Genomic DNA, 16,903 nt, shown 5'->3' with positions numbered 1-16,903 from the left:
CTGCAAAATGCTAATAGAGATCATGTTTGGGTGTTGGAGAGATGGGGAGGACAAATACTAGCTAAATGTTAAGAAGAGAAGCTGCTCTGTCGTCATCCTCTTTCTTTAGAGCTGCCCCCTTGTTTAAGACTTTTTAGTCTTTCTTTTCTCTCTGCTGTTTTGCTCCTCTGTTGTATGATAATGCTTGCTTTCATTCTCTTGCACTCACTCCTTCTCTTTTTCAATTCCTTTCTTTTTTTTATGTTGCCTTGCAAGCAGCCTCATGTACCATCTTTATTTAGGGCAGATATGTAGTAGAGATCCACAAAGGTTCTTTAGATGAGCAGTACTGTAGCTCAAAGGCAAAGAGCTGAAAATACATCTAATAATAAAAACAAGTTTGACAAAGCAAACATACTTTTTCTGATTCTGTGTTAAGTAGTGGTTTCATTTGTTGGTCAGATGGCATGTCTGCGTTCATTTGAACTCTAACCCCTAAAGGCCAGACAGGCAGGAAATCAGTAAGGAAGTGGTTCATGGGTGCTTAACGAGCATATTTTGGAACTTTCGCATCCTGTTTTGTTTTACGTAGGCAGAAAATGAATAGAATTCCCTTGGTTAAATCTATACTGTATTAAAAAAAACAACAACAATAAGTCATTCAAATCAGCAGGAGAGCTGTTCTATGGTTCATGTTTCTTTGTAAATACAGGATGTGGGTGTTAAAACATCTAACAGCCATCCAGACACCAGGCCGTATACGACTGTGTGCTGAAAGTACATTTAAGTCTGATTAATGTTTGAGATATCAGATCTGCTACAATGCCTCCTAACTGTGCCACACTCGATGGTTATGAGGGAGAGATTTGTAGCTGGTAATTGTAGGCAGAGATTTGAGAAACCTGCTGAAGTGAAACCAACACATTTGCCTGACATACACTGAAGCAGCCTAACTCATGTCATATTAGTTTTGCAGGCGTTTACTCGGATCATTTAGGCAGAAAATTCATAATTTACCTGTGTTGGGCTCATGGACCCAGTAACTGTACTGTTAAATGTTACCAACATGTTGTAGGTGTTCATTGCATCTATTTTTCATGTATGCGGTAGCACACATTGTGCACGAGTGCATCTGTATTGGGTGTACGGGTTACAGGAGAGGTCAGGGTGTGTGTTAGTAAGTCTGTAGATCAAGTTACCCGGTGTTCTCTTTGTAACAGAGTGCATTGTTTGTTTCTGTCACAGCACGGCCAGCAGCAGCAACAACAGCAACAAGTGCACCGGAGCAGCCAGGACGACAAGGAGAAGGAGGAGAAAGAGAAGGAGGGAGAGAGGGATGAGGAGAAAAATGAAGCCGAAGACAAAGAGGATGGAATGAAGTGAGTCTCTTTTTAATACACATTACAACTCATTTTAAACAAACATGGTTGTTTTGAATAGATAAGCCAAAGACAAGATCAACTTTGTTTACAATTCACTCAGGGAAACTCAACGTGTTACAAGTTCAAGAGTCTGAGAAAAATCTAATGGGTAATCAAGTGGTTATTAAAAAACAAACGGTAATAAAATCAAACTAAATGTACAAACATAATGTAAATAAGGGCTGTAACTGTGTATGATCTATTCATTAGATGAATTTATTTCTTTTTTTTTCAAAGGTATTTTATTGGCTTTTCATGCCTTTATTTATGCGATAGAACAGTGGACAGAGTCAGAAACTGGGAAGAGAGATAGTGGGGAATGACATGCGGGAAAGGAGCCACAGGTGGGATTAGAACCTGGGCCGCCCGCTTGGAGGACCACAGCTTCCGTAAAGAAAGTTGCGCTGCCCTGCTCCGAAGTCACTCTTTAACTTTGATATAGGACTCTTTCAATCAAAAAGCACTCAACAAGGTTTATTTAAGGAACAATTTCCCACCGTTTTCTGTAAATGTATGATTATGACCTTGTGAGGGAGGAAAGATGTGAAAAAGTAGCGCTGCCAGCCTGGTATGTTTCGCTGTCTTTCCCAGCACAGCGTGCAATCAGCTTTCAATACACAATGAACAGGGATGCATTTTTAAATCGCATCAGGTTACAGTGATAGTGGCTGCTGCACCTGCGGTAATGATGGCGCGTGTGTCAGCATTTAACTGTATATTGGTCGCACAGGTGTATAAGACGTAACCAACTTCTAAGATGAAAAAATAAGTGTTAAAATGCATCTTATACAACAGATTTTACGGTAATAGCAGTTGACTTACACTTAGCATTACTGCCACTTGGATTGGGTCTTGGGTACAGCCATACGTTACTGCCTTTTTTTCTTTAGTCAGACGTATTCGTCCATTGACTGCATGCACCGACGTGACTTCCATACAGTGTTGGTTCTGGACAAATACCAAAACAGGCCTAGTTTAAACATTTCCCAAAAATGTGAGTAACTGTGCTTTGACAAGATTACATTACTCACTCATTCATTAGAAAAGCACAAAATGATTTGAGAGGGAAAGATGCAGCTGAGAGGGAGCATTTTCCCCATATTTTATCAGCCTCCACCTGCACAGCTGCAGCAATCTTTTCCCTTTCTCTAATTCTTCCACTCACTATTTTCGAATTGTTCCAACTCCGCTCCGGCAGAAAGAGTAGGAGTGACTTTAGGCCAGGGGGAGCAGATCTGGAAATCTAATCAAACTCTTACCCTTGAGCTCTCACTCACTCACCTACAGGCAGACTTTCCACCTACAGCAAATACTAGCTTCCCTTTCTTTCCCCTTATTAAAACAGCTGTTTTCCTGTTTATGGTTCTCCCCTTCCACACAGCATGCCAAGTATCATATTTAAAATGATGTGCTTATTTTGTTTGTCTGGGATTCTTTGGTGGGGAAAAAAGGCAGAATGATTGACCTAGCTGTCAATTTTTGTGATTTCAGTGTGCAAGGAGGAATGTGTGTGTGTGTGTGTGTGGGTTGGTCGGGTGGGTATGCAGGTGGGAGCAGGGGTGGTGGTGGAGGAGGTGTTTTCAGGCACAGAGCCAGCAAAGGATACAAAACAACAGATGGAGTATCACTACTTTGTAATCTCTGAAAATAAAAAGATGAATACAACAGTTTTCTGTCTGTATTTACGCTCTTTATTATGATGTCTGCTGAGGATGTACACTTCAGCAGATTGGACTTATAGCTGGTCGTATTTATTAACAGTTGTGTCGACAAAAAGATGATGATGAAGCACTGCCTTCTGCCTCCCTGCTCTGAGGCGAGGCCGGGGGACTCTGTGACTCCCAGCACACCCTGCTGCCTGCCTGTCCCTGGCACAGCTGGCTCGCCTATATTTAGGGTGCCACCGGCTCCCCTCAGCAAGATTAATGGAGCGCAGGGAAGATGAATGGAGGTGCAGTGGGTTCAAACTCCATGGCTGTCTCCTGACATGCCACTGTGCTGACACTCAATAAATTATCTCGGAGAAAAAAAGGCAGAAAAAGCTGTCTCCATGTACACTTTCACATTCAGTCTTCTACGTTTATGGTTCACTCTGCAGCATCCTCTTGTTGACTGTCCTCTTGCAGATAAACATGACTGTTTCCAAACTGGCTTTGCTAATACCAATGAAACTTGGATGCAAAACAGCACAGGGGATATCATTGAAAGAGATGTCCTGAAACCAAATGTTCTGTCCTGTTACTGAGTCAGAATCTTTGACTTGACTTTTGGCTCATACAGACTTTTTGCTAGCTTTGACTAACATTGCACCATTATGGGGTCAAACTTGTATCAAATCTGGAGAGAGCAATTTAACATACCCATGAGAAATAATAATGACAAGGTTTGGTATAAATTTGGTTCATTGACAGAGCTACCACTGGCTGATTGAAGATATCCAATTTTAGCAATAATCTGATGCTTTTCCAGGACTGGTAACAGTATTTGATGAGAGTTTACATTTCTAAAAAGAAACATTTGTGGCCATCTGAATATCGGGATGGCCTATATTCCCATGTCAAAAAGATTCAAAGTGTATAATTTGACTTTTGAGTAGGCCTGTAATGGTATTTGTATTCAAACCTGAACTGTCTCGGTTCAGACGTCACGGTTTGTTGACCATGACCCCGACATGGAGGTACAAACTGAACCATGACCTCTGTCAACCGTTACGTGTGCTACTTTTTCTGATTTAAGCGTATGATGTTTACACTTGCAACGGTTTACTGAAATTAAGGATATTTTTTCAATTACTGTAAAATTTTAGATTGAAAGTGTCATTATACTTATTTGGTAAGCATAGCCTGAAATCTGTGACTCTCTCATGAGCCATCTCTTTATCTTCCTTGGTGATGCTGTGCTTTTGTTCCTGTATAACATTTCAGTTACATTTTTGTGTCAGGTTTTTTTTTTTTTTTTTTTTTTTTTTTTTTTTTAAACTTCAGTCTGATTATTGTCATTGAAACATACTCAGTTGGACTGGGTACATACATGTATTTGGCATTAATAACCTACATTATAAAGCATAGCTTTGCTCTGAACTAGTCTTTTACAGTGTCTCCAAAACTTGGACCAATCTCTAAAGGGCTTTGACTCTGTGACCCATTAAATGTACACCTTCAAACACCCTGTGTGTCTTTTGTTGACCGTGTTGACATTTCTCAAACACAGGGATGACACCTCTGGTGAAGATGCAGAGGACAAAGAGCCCACTGTGGCTTTCAAGGGTCGACGCACAGCCAACAGCCAGGGGCGCCGTAAGGGCCGCATCACCCGCTCCATGACCAGTGAAGTAGAGGAGACCACTACACCGCCACTCAACAATGAGCTCGGTCAGTCTCTGCTGAACTGCTCCAAAATGATGCTTATTTACTTCTATGAATTTAGTGTTGGGAGTGTATGGTAGGGCTCAGTCACATGCTGTTAAACCTTAGAAATAAAGGTGAAAAACACACAGATATGAAGGAAAACTTTTTAAGTTACCGGTAAATAAAGAAAAATTCTCTTTCTGAATTTTACAAGAACCACAGCCAATAATGTAGGGGGAAATAATTTCCACCCTGAGGTGTGAAAGCAACAGTACACCAGTAACCAAGTATTTCACCAACATCATGTGGCATTGACTTTGTCACCTTTGTCCTAGTTTTGGGCCTCTAACCCACACCACAAGGGTGCACTGTTGTTCCTTTGTTTCACTCCATTAATTCAGTCCTGTGCTCACTACTTTGCTGCCCCATAAATGGCATAATAAGAAAACAAAACAGTGAGAAAATTGTGACAGTATGAAAACATTTTTTTAAATCCCATCTGTGGGCAAAAGACAAAAGTATAATTTAAGGACAAAATAGTCAGTGTGTCAGCAGTGTCCTCCCACTTAGCTCTTTGTTTCCCCCGCAGATGGTAACTCAGCCGTGAACACACTAACACTCTTGCTGCAGGCTATCAGAGATTTTTGATGTATCAGCGGTTGTGAGTATATGCTGCAGTCTGTCCTGCAGCAAAGGTTTATTCACAGGGAATCCCCAGGTGACCCAGGCTGTAGAAGCCCTCCCCCCCAACAGCCATTGTTTGTTCCCCTGCTGGCAGCAGGGCTAGCTGGCCCACAGTGCCCTTCACGGGTCCAAATAGAGGACACACAAGCTCAGGCTTCCACTCTACTGTCTGCCAGGCAGGGCCAGAGTCGGCCTGGCTTCTGGCCTGTGTAGGGACAGAAGCCAGTTGTTATGTCTATAATCATTAACTGACTTCTCTCCTTGGATTTCCTGCTTCCTCCATTAAAACAAACAGTCCCCAGCGACCCACACTGCACTGCCTCACTGGCAAGCAGCACAATCTACCCTGCCCCCTCCCCGTTATTCATTTTTCTTCTCTAATTTCTCTCTCTCTTTCCTCTTGTCAGTCACTCCCTAACTGACTTTGTGACAACTGCCCACCCCACTCCTCCCCCTCCTCCCCCTCCTGCCGCCTTCTCTAACTTTGTGGTTCTCTTTTTTTAACAGCCAATCTGGAGATGAATGAGAGCTCTCGCTGGACTGAAGAAGAGATGGAAACTGCCAAAAAAGGTAAACCTTTCTTCTCCCTGTGAAGTTTAATTTCAACACAGTTACAGTGCGTAATGAAAGAGATACAAAAGTAGACAACACTTGTAGAAACCCGAGCGCGCTTGTTCTTTTTCTAAAGCATAGACGTGTGATGCGGCTGTTACTTCCTGTTAGTGAGACAGGAACCGCCACGTGCTGCTACGTTGTGTCTATGCAACTATGTGTCAGTCTGCCTGGACTGCCTCTGTTGCTCTTTGGAGCCATTTCCCCATCTCTCTGGGTCAAGGCAGCCTGTCTTTTTATCAAGCAGGCTGTAAAGTCTGCCTCTTATCAGCCAGCCCTTGTAAATGCACCAGTTATTAACTCAGCCTGTTTATTGTCTCTGACTGAAGATTACCCAGAAGCCTGTGGCTGATTCACAGAGGTCACTGACATTCTGCCTATTTTCCTAGCACCAGCACTCTGTCTGAGTGTGCTTGACAGTGTGTGATGCGTGCAATCCAGGAGTCTGTTACTGATGTATCTCCTAACCCACAATGCTATCCAATACATACTTCTCTTTGCAGAGGGATTCCCTTCAGGCAGATCTGGTTCTTATCTGTTATTGGTATTGGTTTCTGGATGCTACAGGCAGTCATGTTGATTTGAATGAATATCTTTTACTTTTGACTGTCTGCCTGAACTGTATGTCTAAATGCAACATTTGAGCAGCAATTTTAAGAAGCCAGGTCTTGGGTGGAAAAATGGCACCTTTGCACTTTCAAGTGCTTTCTGTGCACAACTCAAAGCAGTTTCACTGCAAGGCAGCCACTTTCTGCCAATCTGTAGATGATATGATATATCTTGGTTCTGCGTCTGTGACTTTTGCAGCGGGCTACGGTTCTCTCGCAAGTGCATGCAGTTTTACGGCACAAGTTAATTCACCAGCCTTCAGCTAAATAGAAGCCAGTTAGCCTATTTTGGAACTGTTTGATACAATAGCTAGGGCTAAGACACGGAGAGGAAGGTGATGGATGAAGCTAAGAAGAGAAAAAGAGTTACTGAGCAAGAAGACAGAAATATTGGACCTTTTCAGTCGACATTGTTCTTTGACTTTTCACAACGTCTTTGCCGGTGTTCTGTGGAGATGTGCTGCCTTGTCAAAAAATGCTACCATAGTGCGAAACAATAGCAGAGGCATCCCCTTTTAAGTGATGAGCCACCAGAACAAAATAACTTAATATTAATTCACTTCTTACTCTGTATGCATTATCAGAGTATGGGAAGCAATGTTTAATACCCTTCTATTTAAGATTACAGGGAAAGCCTGTCTCAATGGAAAACTACACCTTATCAAATAATGCTCCCAGTACTAAATGACTTTGAAACATCACTGCTTGCTGCATTTGCCCTGTAAGTCTAAAATCTACTTTGAAATCAAACGTATATGAATTAGCTCTCCCAGTAGTTATCAGCAGCTTGAATGTGATATTTAAAACACGTTTGGTCCAGAGGAGTTATTGCATCTGGTTTGCGGTTGTGTGTGTGGTGTCTCCTGCATATTGGGGTCCAAGTATAAATTCGGATTTGTGTGTTAAGGGGTTACTTTGTGATAACTGGCGCTGGTCTGGCTCGAACACGGTCCTGTGTAGTAATCCTGGTTAATGTCTTCAGTTCCATTCTCCTGCAGCGGGATTAGTGGGGCTCTCCATCCCAGAGGATTAGCCTGGCGGCTCAGTGGGAGCAGGGCTTCTATGAAGGGCTTATGTAACCACAACCACAGAGCCCCGGCTACAGTACCCAGGGTTGAAGAGGTGGAGCTGCTCTTGCCTTTCTTCATCAGTTTAAACAACCACCAACTAACCTGCCAGAAGGAATTCCCCCTCAAAGAATTTATGCTCCAAGTTCATAGCACCCTCAATTTCCATGTTGTATTTAATTAGCTCATCAAGGTGCTCCGCTTTGCAGGTACCTGACATGTATATGTTTTAAAGAGGCTTAGGTGTCCTGATGCTAATGTGTGCATCCCCTTGAGCGAAACAGATCTGAATAATGGCATTTATAAAGCCTGGCAGGAAATCTGCATTCCAGCGTGGCAGCTGCCAAGCCAGCGCTGCCTTCGAGGATGGCACGGCCACATGGGGAGATGGATCACTCTTCTCTTCACTGCTCATAAAGACGGCAGCCTCTAACAGGGGACAGCCAATGTTTGCAAAACCTCCCTCTTAAATCCACCAGTTCTGCCTGCCTGCCTCTGTGTGTATGTGTGTCGAACTTGGTCCAAGCTGTGTGTTTGCATGTGCACCCTTCTTGGCTTGCGTTCATGTTAGTGTACTAATCTGGCAGGCTTTGCTTGGGTGCAGGCAGGCAGCTGGATAATGGCCCCTGCTCTCTGCTTGCTGGAGAAACCCATTTTCAAAGAGCAGCAGGTAGAGAATGCCACGTTATTTTCTTTTCCCGTCTTTCTCCTCCACTGTTGCTCTATCTCTGTCTCTCGGTTTGTCCGTCTCTCTGGGATTGGAGGTGGCAGTGGTCCAGGTTGGCAAGAGCTGTGGAAGGTTTGGCAAGTGCCTCTTTTCCCCCCACTCACTTTGTCTCTCGCCTCTCTCGGTGTTGTTATAGACTGGAGAGAGGTCACATTCAAGATGAAAAGCAGGTCAGTCAGGAAAAATGTGAAAGCCTTTATGCTTTCTCATGGTATCAACATCAAACCCCCCTCCACCCGCACCCCTTCCCCTTCTCTCTCTTTGCTTACTCTCCACTTCTGTATCCTTTCCCTTTCTCCATTGTCTCTTTGGCTCAGCGGCTCTTCTCTCTCTTTTTCTCTTCCCTCCCCCTCTCTCTCTCTCTCGCTCCCTCTCTCTCTCTCTCTCTGTTTACTCTTGGACTGCCTGAGTGTGTGCGTTTGCGTCTGTGTGCAAGGGTATTAACGAGAGAGAGAGAGAGAGTGAGAGAGTGAGGGAGGGTTCGAGTGAGTGTGTGTACTCATGCGTTTGTGTGTGTGTGTCTGTTCGTGCCGCTGTGCCTGCTGGCAGAGTGAAGTAGGGGGAGGGACGGACCGACGGAGAGAGAGTGAGGGAGGGAAAAAAAAGAGAGATAGAGGAGAGATCAGATGAGGGGAGAGAGAGGCAGAGCACATAGCACCGCCCCACAGTCCCACTTTCCTGTGGAAGTCTTCCCAGACGACCGCCATTGGGGAGAGACACGGCAGAGAAGAACAGAGCAGCGCTAACTGAAGCACGGGAGGACAGAGTGAGAAGAGTAAAAGGAAGGGAGAGGCAAAAGAGCATGTGCTGTTTTGGAGCATGTCAACCTGACACCGGCTCAAGTATCAAGCCAGCTGGCAGGAAGAGCACAGAGACTGAGCTGTTTTCATCTCCTCTGCTCGGGATCGGAAGGCCCAGCCCTGAAGAGCTTCACGGCCGGCCCTCTAGAGATCAGACCGTCTGATAGTGTTATCCATTACAGGGCCACGACACGGCGCGAGCAGTGACAGGCATGTGACAGACAGGAACAACCACTATCTGGCTGCACCAGGTGTTGATTGCACTTTCCAGGGGAGGAGCTAACGGGAATACAGTGTCCTGATTGGGTGTGAGGATACCACCTGCTTTAGTATTGCTTCTGCTGATTGGCCGTTTGTTCCATGTGTTTTGCTCCTGCAACTAAGGCCCAGAGTCGAGCAGAGCTGATTTGGATTTTGTTTTTATGAGCTTGCATGTGATGGAATAAACTAGATATTGCAAGAGGCCATAACAAAGTGGCTTTCTGTAAATTATTTGCATTTATAGCTTTAGGTTCAGTGGGTGCAGCGAAGTGTGGTCTTACTTGTTTAAATGCGTGTGATAATAGACCACTGTTTGTATTCTGTCAGAGCATGTTTATGTGAACTCCGTCGGGTCAGAGGTAGTCTGACTTGTAGGGCAGTCTGCTACAGCCTCCTCCCTTCTTGCGAGGCAGCTGTAAAAGGTTAATAGGTGTCGGTCACGTGTCTGAGTCCTTTTGGAGCTCATCATGCTGACCCGTCTGCTTTTTTTTCTTGCTTTGGGAAGTCTTCCTAGCAATGCACTCAGCCTCAGCGATGAAAGAAAAAAAACAAAAAACTTCACAGTTTTAACACTTGACAGGTTGTAGGTGTGCAGTCGCTTTTTAGATAGCAGCAGCCCAGACTGGAAGATCACCTTTGCTTGTTATGGTTGTTCCTTTTTTTTCACCGGCAGGATTCAAATCTCGGCATGACTGTGAATATTATTCATCATCTCACATCTGCTGGATGATACACAGCTTTTCCAGCTCCTTTGGAAAAAGTGTTTTTTTGTTTTATCACTTGATACGTGTGACAGGGGAAGTGTTTGAATAATATCTGTGCGATGATAAACATTATAGCTGATGATTTCATTTAAGCAGTTTTCAAATGCCAACTGTCTTTTGGTGGTTATTTTTTTTGAGAGGTGATGTCTTAGTAATAGAGGTGTAAGAAAATATTGAAACACTTTAATATTGCAAAATATTTTTTTGGGACACTGTCAACTTTCTAGAAGACTACAGTAATTAAAGGATGAAAAGCAAAGATTTAATTTATTTTCTAAAATGTGGAGTTCCGACCGATATGTTTTTCAGGGCCGATACTGATGTTGATATTGGATAGATGCCATATTGGGGAGGAAAAAACTCTGATACTGATATATTGGCCGATATCTTTCCAAGCTTACATCTGTTTGATCTGTAGAGATAGATAGATATAGATACACATGTATTTCATTGATCCCTCAAAGGCAGTTATCAAACACTTGCGAAAAAGATATGAAGTATAACGCAGACAAGATGGTCACTCAAATGGAAAGTAACTGTGCATGTACAGTACGTGCATCACCGCTTGACACTTAGGAGACTGATATTGCTTGTCGTAATCTATATAGCCCACTCTGCTGGTGAAAGAGAAGTGCTAGTTTAATACAATGAAACTCAAATGCAATGCTTTTTAACTGGTAAATAAATCTAGTAATATCTGCGCATATCTGCAATGAAATTAGCTGATACCAATAGTCCGTGGATATGCTAATATCGGCTAATATTATTGGCTGGCCATTTAAAAAGGTCAACTTTGATCCCTTATTTGCTCGAGTGATATGACAGTTTCCTTCAAATGAACGTTTTTTAAAATACCATTATATTGCCTTGCTTAATGTATTGCTTTGTATTGAATTGTAACTCCTGCATCGTCATAAGATAATTACCAATATATGGTCTAATTTTTTTTTCTCCTTTTAGCTTGATTATGAGAGTCCCTGTAGACATGATTAATTAAAGAAGCGTGATTAATACTCTTGAAATTAGCTAATAGACTAGCTTTTATTGCAGATATTACTCATTAATAACATAACTCGTTAAATTCTTGGAATCAGAGTCAGCCTCTCTGATTAACAAGAGGGGCTGAAATGACAGGGCTGTAAACAGCTGTCCTCACCTCTGGCTAGGGTTAGGACTTGTGCTTGTTGTCCCACTGCCTCCATTAAGTGATGAGATGCAGAGACCTCTGAACCCGTGTCCAAGGTTATCCCATGGAGATGTTGGCTCTCTGCACGTTAATAACACCACCCTCCCTGACAACCCTTTGAGAGGCTGTCCTGTTGCCAGGACCTGTCAGGCTGGCACAGGAAACAAGTGGGTGGTGTAAGCTAAGCCTCTTACAACACACACTGTTAATGAGCTGCCTTTAGCTAACAGCAGACTCTGGTGTGGGGGGGGGGGGGGGGGGGGGGGACACCGGAGCAAATTCTACGCGATCTGTCTTACTCAGTCACTGCCTCTTACACACAGACTGCTCTCTACATGTCTTCTTTTACCACACATACTTTGAGCTGCTCTGTGTGTGCGCGCGTGTTTCCTGACAGGTTGATCTATCACAGCTCAGCCCCAGCGGGTGCATGTAGACTCTTGTGTAAGGCACAATCATGTGGTTGACTGGGTGAGGGACCAAGGTTTCTTGGAAATGGGTCACATCAAAGTCAGTCAGAATTTGACACAGAGTGACCCTGTTTTTAGTGATGTCATTGGTATGACTGCCTGTTCAGCCACTGCTCCAGCCTCTCTTACACTCTATCTCTTTTTGTCCCTTCTTGCATGTGGCACCACGCCATGCTGCTGCTGGGAGAGTGTTTCTATGCAGCATTGTGACTCCCAGGCTGCGCTAAAGCTATGACCGCTGTATAGAAACAGATGTTTACTGTTCTACTCCTCTTACTCTTGATTTGCTTTAAGGAGATCTTCATACTGTGTGCCTCCAGAAATTGCGGTTTGAGATATTGTTCATTGTTTAAAAAACCAAAACAAACCTATTAAATTCACAATCTTTACAACGAGTGCTTTTTGCAATGCTTACATCATATTTTTTTACAACTGTATGGAGAATATCATTTGATATGAAGAATTTGTTCAAGACAACATCTATGTCATCCATCTTTGTTCCTGTCTTTATTCCTTTGCCTGTCCTTCTGCTTATTCCAGGCCTTCTCCAGTATGGTAGGAATTGGTCCGCCATCGCCAAGATGGTGGGATCCAAAACTGTGTCGCAGTGCAAGAACTTCTACTTCAACTACAAGAAGAGGCAGAAACTGGATGAGATTCTGCAGCAGCATAAAATGAAATCGGTAAGCACAGCGACACATATTTTTTTTTTTATGTGATGCAGGAAAATCAAAGACATTCCTGCTTTTTGTGAATGATCAAACTGTAAGAATGTTCCTGGCTTTCTGCAGTATCTTAAGCCCTTTGGTTCTTTGGGCTGTTTATATTTAGTATCTGTTTGTTTTGACCCAGGAGAAGGAGCGAAAGGCCCGGCGTAGGGGCAAATCCTCACAGAATGAGGAGACCAGTGCTACGTATGCAGCAGAGGAGGAGGAAATGGAGGGTTCAGGAGCAAGTGGCAATGAAGACGAGGCCCCTGAAGATGGAGAAGGTACTCCAAAGAGCTCTGAAATCATTATGAAAATCAACCCTGTATTAATGAAGGTTCCATTATCTCAGCATATCTTTACTCTTTACAATGTGATGCTGCTATTTTATTTAAGTTGAAATAACTTTTGAGGTTTGAAAGTGTAGTGATAGTTTAGTTCATCATCATTTATTGCTGTAAAATGAATTAAGTTATGCTTTTTATATTGGATTCTTTTTAGTTAAGCCCAAATCTGGGCTATCTAATATATTTACTCCCAACTTTTAAAAAGCTTGAAATGTAGGTTGTAAAAAAGGTTGTAATACCACTGTGTGTTTATTACTAAAGTGTTAGTGAGCTGCCCTGTTGCCCTGTACTGAGTATTTCTAAATTCTTAACCATTGATTTTTTTATTTGGATTTAGCAAAACATAGGAAACACATCTCGATATCATGTAGTGGATTGTAGTTTCACACCCCTTCAAACTACAGCCTAAACTAATTTTTACATTTAGAGATCGATTATGAGTGTGTCACAGGACCAGCTACACCTGATCATTATTATCTTTGTCAACGTAGGATTAATGACTGAGTGGTTTTGTTGCGTTGGTAGCAGCTACCTGTTAGCCTGAACAATCATGTTCTGCAATGACAGAAACAGAAAAGTATCCTCATAGAAGTGTACTGTGTAGACCGTACTGCCACAATAGAGCGCCGAAGCCCCGGGGGATTTCGTCCATCATCCCAATTGGTTTTGTGTTCCTCCTTATTGTACAGTGAAACCTGATTAGGCAGGAGACTGGCACTGTGAAGAATCTGGTTTAGCAGAAAGAGATGGGGTAAAGATGGAGGAAAAAAGGACAGGGACATGTAACATGATTTACAGTACAGTCTTGTCTTCTGATCTGTGTCTCCTTTTGTCCTGCCAGGTGGAGCCAACAACAGCTCTGACACTGAGAGCCTGCCCTCGCCACACTCATCAGAGGACAGCAAGGCTAAGGAGGAAGGCTCGAGCCGGTCAAAGGCTAGCTCCAACAGCGGGGACAAAGAGGCTAGTGGGTCCGACATGGGCCAGGCAGGGGACGAGAGACCTCCTGTAAAGGAAGATGCAGACTTAGCAATCAAGCAGGAGATAAAGACTGAGACAGGGGAGCCCAACAAAGAGCCGTCAACAGCACCCAGCGATGCCACAGATAAAAAACCTCCTTTAGCAGAGACAGAGGATGTCAAAACCTCTACCAAGAGCTCCAAGAAGGAGCATGGGGCCAAAAAAGACTCCCATGGGGACAGCGACTCTAGTGCCACTTGCAGTGCCGATGAAGTGGAGGAAACAGAAAGCACAGAGAAGAACAGGTAGGAACTCTTAGCAAACGTGAGGTTGAAATTTGATCATCTTCCCCTTAAAAACATAACCTTATTCATTTAATAAATTGTCCTGTTCTGTTTTATCAATGACATCATTCAGTCTGCTGGAGATTATTAGTGTCGAAGGTCCTGTGCTTTCTGAGCAGTGGTTTAATAGATGTCCTACTTCTCTGGTCCTACACAGCAGACATCAGAAAGCAAAGCAGCGGCCGTTTTGAAGTGTTATTAGTTGCCTAGCTACCCAGTAAAGCAGTGAAGCCTTATTTGGCAGCCCACTTATGTCTCCACCACAGATATCTCTTTTTCTATCAAACTGTGATTTTATTTGTACTCTGTATGAATGGCAATATAGAAAGCCATATATATACACACAACCACACGTACACACAGACTTCTACCGAGTGAGTTTTGTGAGTGTTTATGAATGAGACCAGAAGAAATGGGTGTCAAAGTGCGTGGGAGGAGTGATTAGTCCTGTTTGCACGGTATTTGTTCAATTTTTTTTCCATGACAGCAGACTGCATGTACTGGCAGAGCCAAGGGAAACGCTGCCCTCTCTGCCAAAGCAAACAAAGGGAGTGAGTGAGTGTGTATAGTTGTGTGCATGTGTGTACACACTTTTGTGTTGTGTGCATCAAAGTGTGTATGTGGCCGTCTGTGATTCGGAGTATCATGTGCACTTTCGACAGATGTGCGAGACATGGATATGGATTTTTCCTTGCAGTTTGTTTCCGCAGTATAAGTCTGTGTCAACACACACAATACATAGAGTATAACCCCACAAAATACGCACAGACTGTTGCGCACACACACACACACACTCACCAAATGTATTTCCCCATCATTTGAATATTTAAGGAAGTGAAGGTTTGAGATTGTGCCAACGCCTCCTGAGGTAATGCATTGGCAGACAACATGGTTGGAAACATGAAAAATCACTGCCCTTGTCTTTTTCTTCTAGACTTTTTTTAAAAGATGCCTCTGGAAAACTGATATGCTTTGTCTCAACATGGCAAGATTATAAGAAATGTAACATGGGGTCATGAATAAAGGGATGATGTAATGTATATATCTGGTCCCATAGGATGACTTCACCTAGGCCAAGCCTGCTGAACTACACTCACGATGGGGTCATATCCTCGCCGCTGCAGAAGCCCCTGGACCTGAAACAGCTAAAGCAGAGGGCTGCTGCCATACCACCTATTGTGAGTCAAAAGTTAAACTTTGTGCATCTTAAAACAGCCAAGTGAAGCCTTGCAATGCATCTTTTATGAAGTCGTGTTTTTTTTTTGTAACAGGAGACTGATTTGCCCAGATGATACTGACACATTTGAACACACACTCTCTTCTCCTGCAGTAGTATCAATGTTATGTTGTCTCCATGCTTACAGAGAGAACAATCAAGCAGGTGAAATTGTTAAGTCATATTTGTATTAGATAAGCCGACCAGATGGAGGCTGTTGGGATACAGTGCTTCATGGAAAAGAAATAAGATCCCCGGCATTAGGGGAACATTGGCTTACCAAGAAACAAGAGATGTTTATTAGATATCATGTTTCTGAGATACTGTATGTGGATTAACCAGATGTCAAACACCAGGCAGGAATTGGTTTGTGTTATGTGTGAAGTGTGATTGTAACCTTCTTTTCTTCTCTTCTTCTCATCCCGTGTGTAGATGCCAGAAGCCTCAATGCATGCTGGTCAGCGAGGCGGGGGCGGTAAGGCAGTACTGCCCCCCCACGCACTGGCACTGTACCAGCAGCAGATCACCATGGCTCATGGGGAGTCCTCTCAGGAGGTCAAACAGCAACAGCAGCAGCAGCAGCAGCAACAACTCTCAGGCCAGCCAGGCAAACCGCAGCCTTACAGCTCACAGGGAGAGAGGGAGAGGGAAGCTCTTCACAGCAGCAGCCCTCGTGTTTGTTCACGCAGCCCCTCCGCCAGCGACAAGGATGGTATGCACACCTCCATCACAGACTTTAATATTGTTACGTCAATCTTCATGTTGTCAGTCATACTGTTACATAACCAGAAAGATTGTGTTTAGAGTAGTAAATAATCTTTAAACTTGAAAGCGTTACATATAGAGGAACCTCTCTCACAACTTTTTTGTCTCATATAAAGCTGGATTTCTTTTCCATTTCACATTTCATCGTTCGCTGTTTGATCCCTTGCTTTACATGTCTGCAGGTTGTATGTATGCACAACAGGGTACTCTGCTATAACTCTCTATTTCAACCTGTGTGTAAGACATGGGTTTATGGAGACGAGATTAAAACTGTAAATGAGGATTATTGAAATGCTAAAACGTGCATGGGGGTGGACAAAAGTGTTCTATATCGCACAGTTTTAGTAGCATTTGATCTAGTTAAACTTAGTTGGTCCTTGCTACACGCGCTAACCTTGAGCTGGTTTTCTTCAGTGCTCAGGGTATTGAGGTGTTTCTGGGACACTCGTGGAGAGAGAGATCTGATAAATGATTTGGTATTGCTATTGACCCAGAAGGGAATACAGTCTAGTTCAGTGCACTTCCTGTGAGCTGGCGGGATGTGAGAACACAGAGTAGTAGCAACAGAGTCAGAGATAAGGTCTTTTATAACCAACTGGCACAGCAGCTGTGAACTGTGAAGTATGGCAACCACTTTT

The 16,903-nt window shown here is 43.4% G+C and overlaps 1 protein-coding gene across 11 annotated transcripts in view; it reads left to right on the top strand.

The window, feature by feature from the left end:
• Positions 1-16,903, top strand: part of ncor2 (nuclear receptor corepressor 2) — a 96,724-nt gene that overhangs the window by 56,479 nt on the left and 23,342 nt on the right. For 10 of the 11 annotated variants that reach the window (XM_061037635.1, XM_061037629.1, XM_061037628.1 and 7 more), the window contains 8 exons: positions 1,225-1,358; positions 4,611-4,771; positions 5,939-6,001; positions 12,467-12,609; positions 12,779-12,917; positions 13,822-14,245; positions 15,342-15,462; positions 15,933-16,212. In XM_061037635.1, coding sequence (XP_060893618.1) covers positions 1,225-1,358; positions 4,611-4,771; positions 5,939-6,001; positions 12,467-12,609; positions 12,779-12,917; positions 13,822-14,245; positions 15,342-15,462; positions 15,933-16,212 — 1,465 coding nt within the window. The remainder of the gene's footprint in view (positions 1-1,224; positions 1,359-4,610; positions 4,772-5,938; positions 6,002-12,466; positions 12,610-12,778; positions 12,918-13,821; positions 14,246-15,341; positions 15,463-15,932; positions 16,213-16,903) is intronic. The other variant, XM_061037626.1, reaches the window with a different exon arrangement.

The sequence above is a fragment of the Labrus mixtus genome, chromosome 5 (assembly GCF_963584025.1).
Source record: "Labrus mixtus chromosome 5, fLabMix1.1, whole genome shotgun sequence".
NCBI classification, from domain to species: Eukaryota; Metazoa; Chordata; class Actinopteri; order Labriformes; family Labridae; genus Labrus; species Labrus mixtus.
The sequence above is the reverse complement of the archived record's forward strand: the minus strand, read 5'-3'. Positions and strand labels throughout refer to the sequence as shown.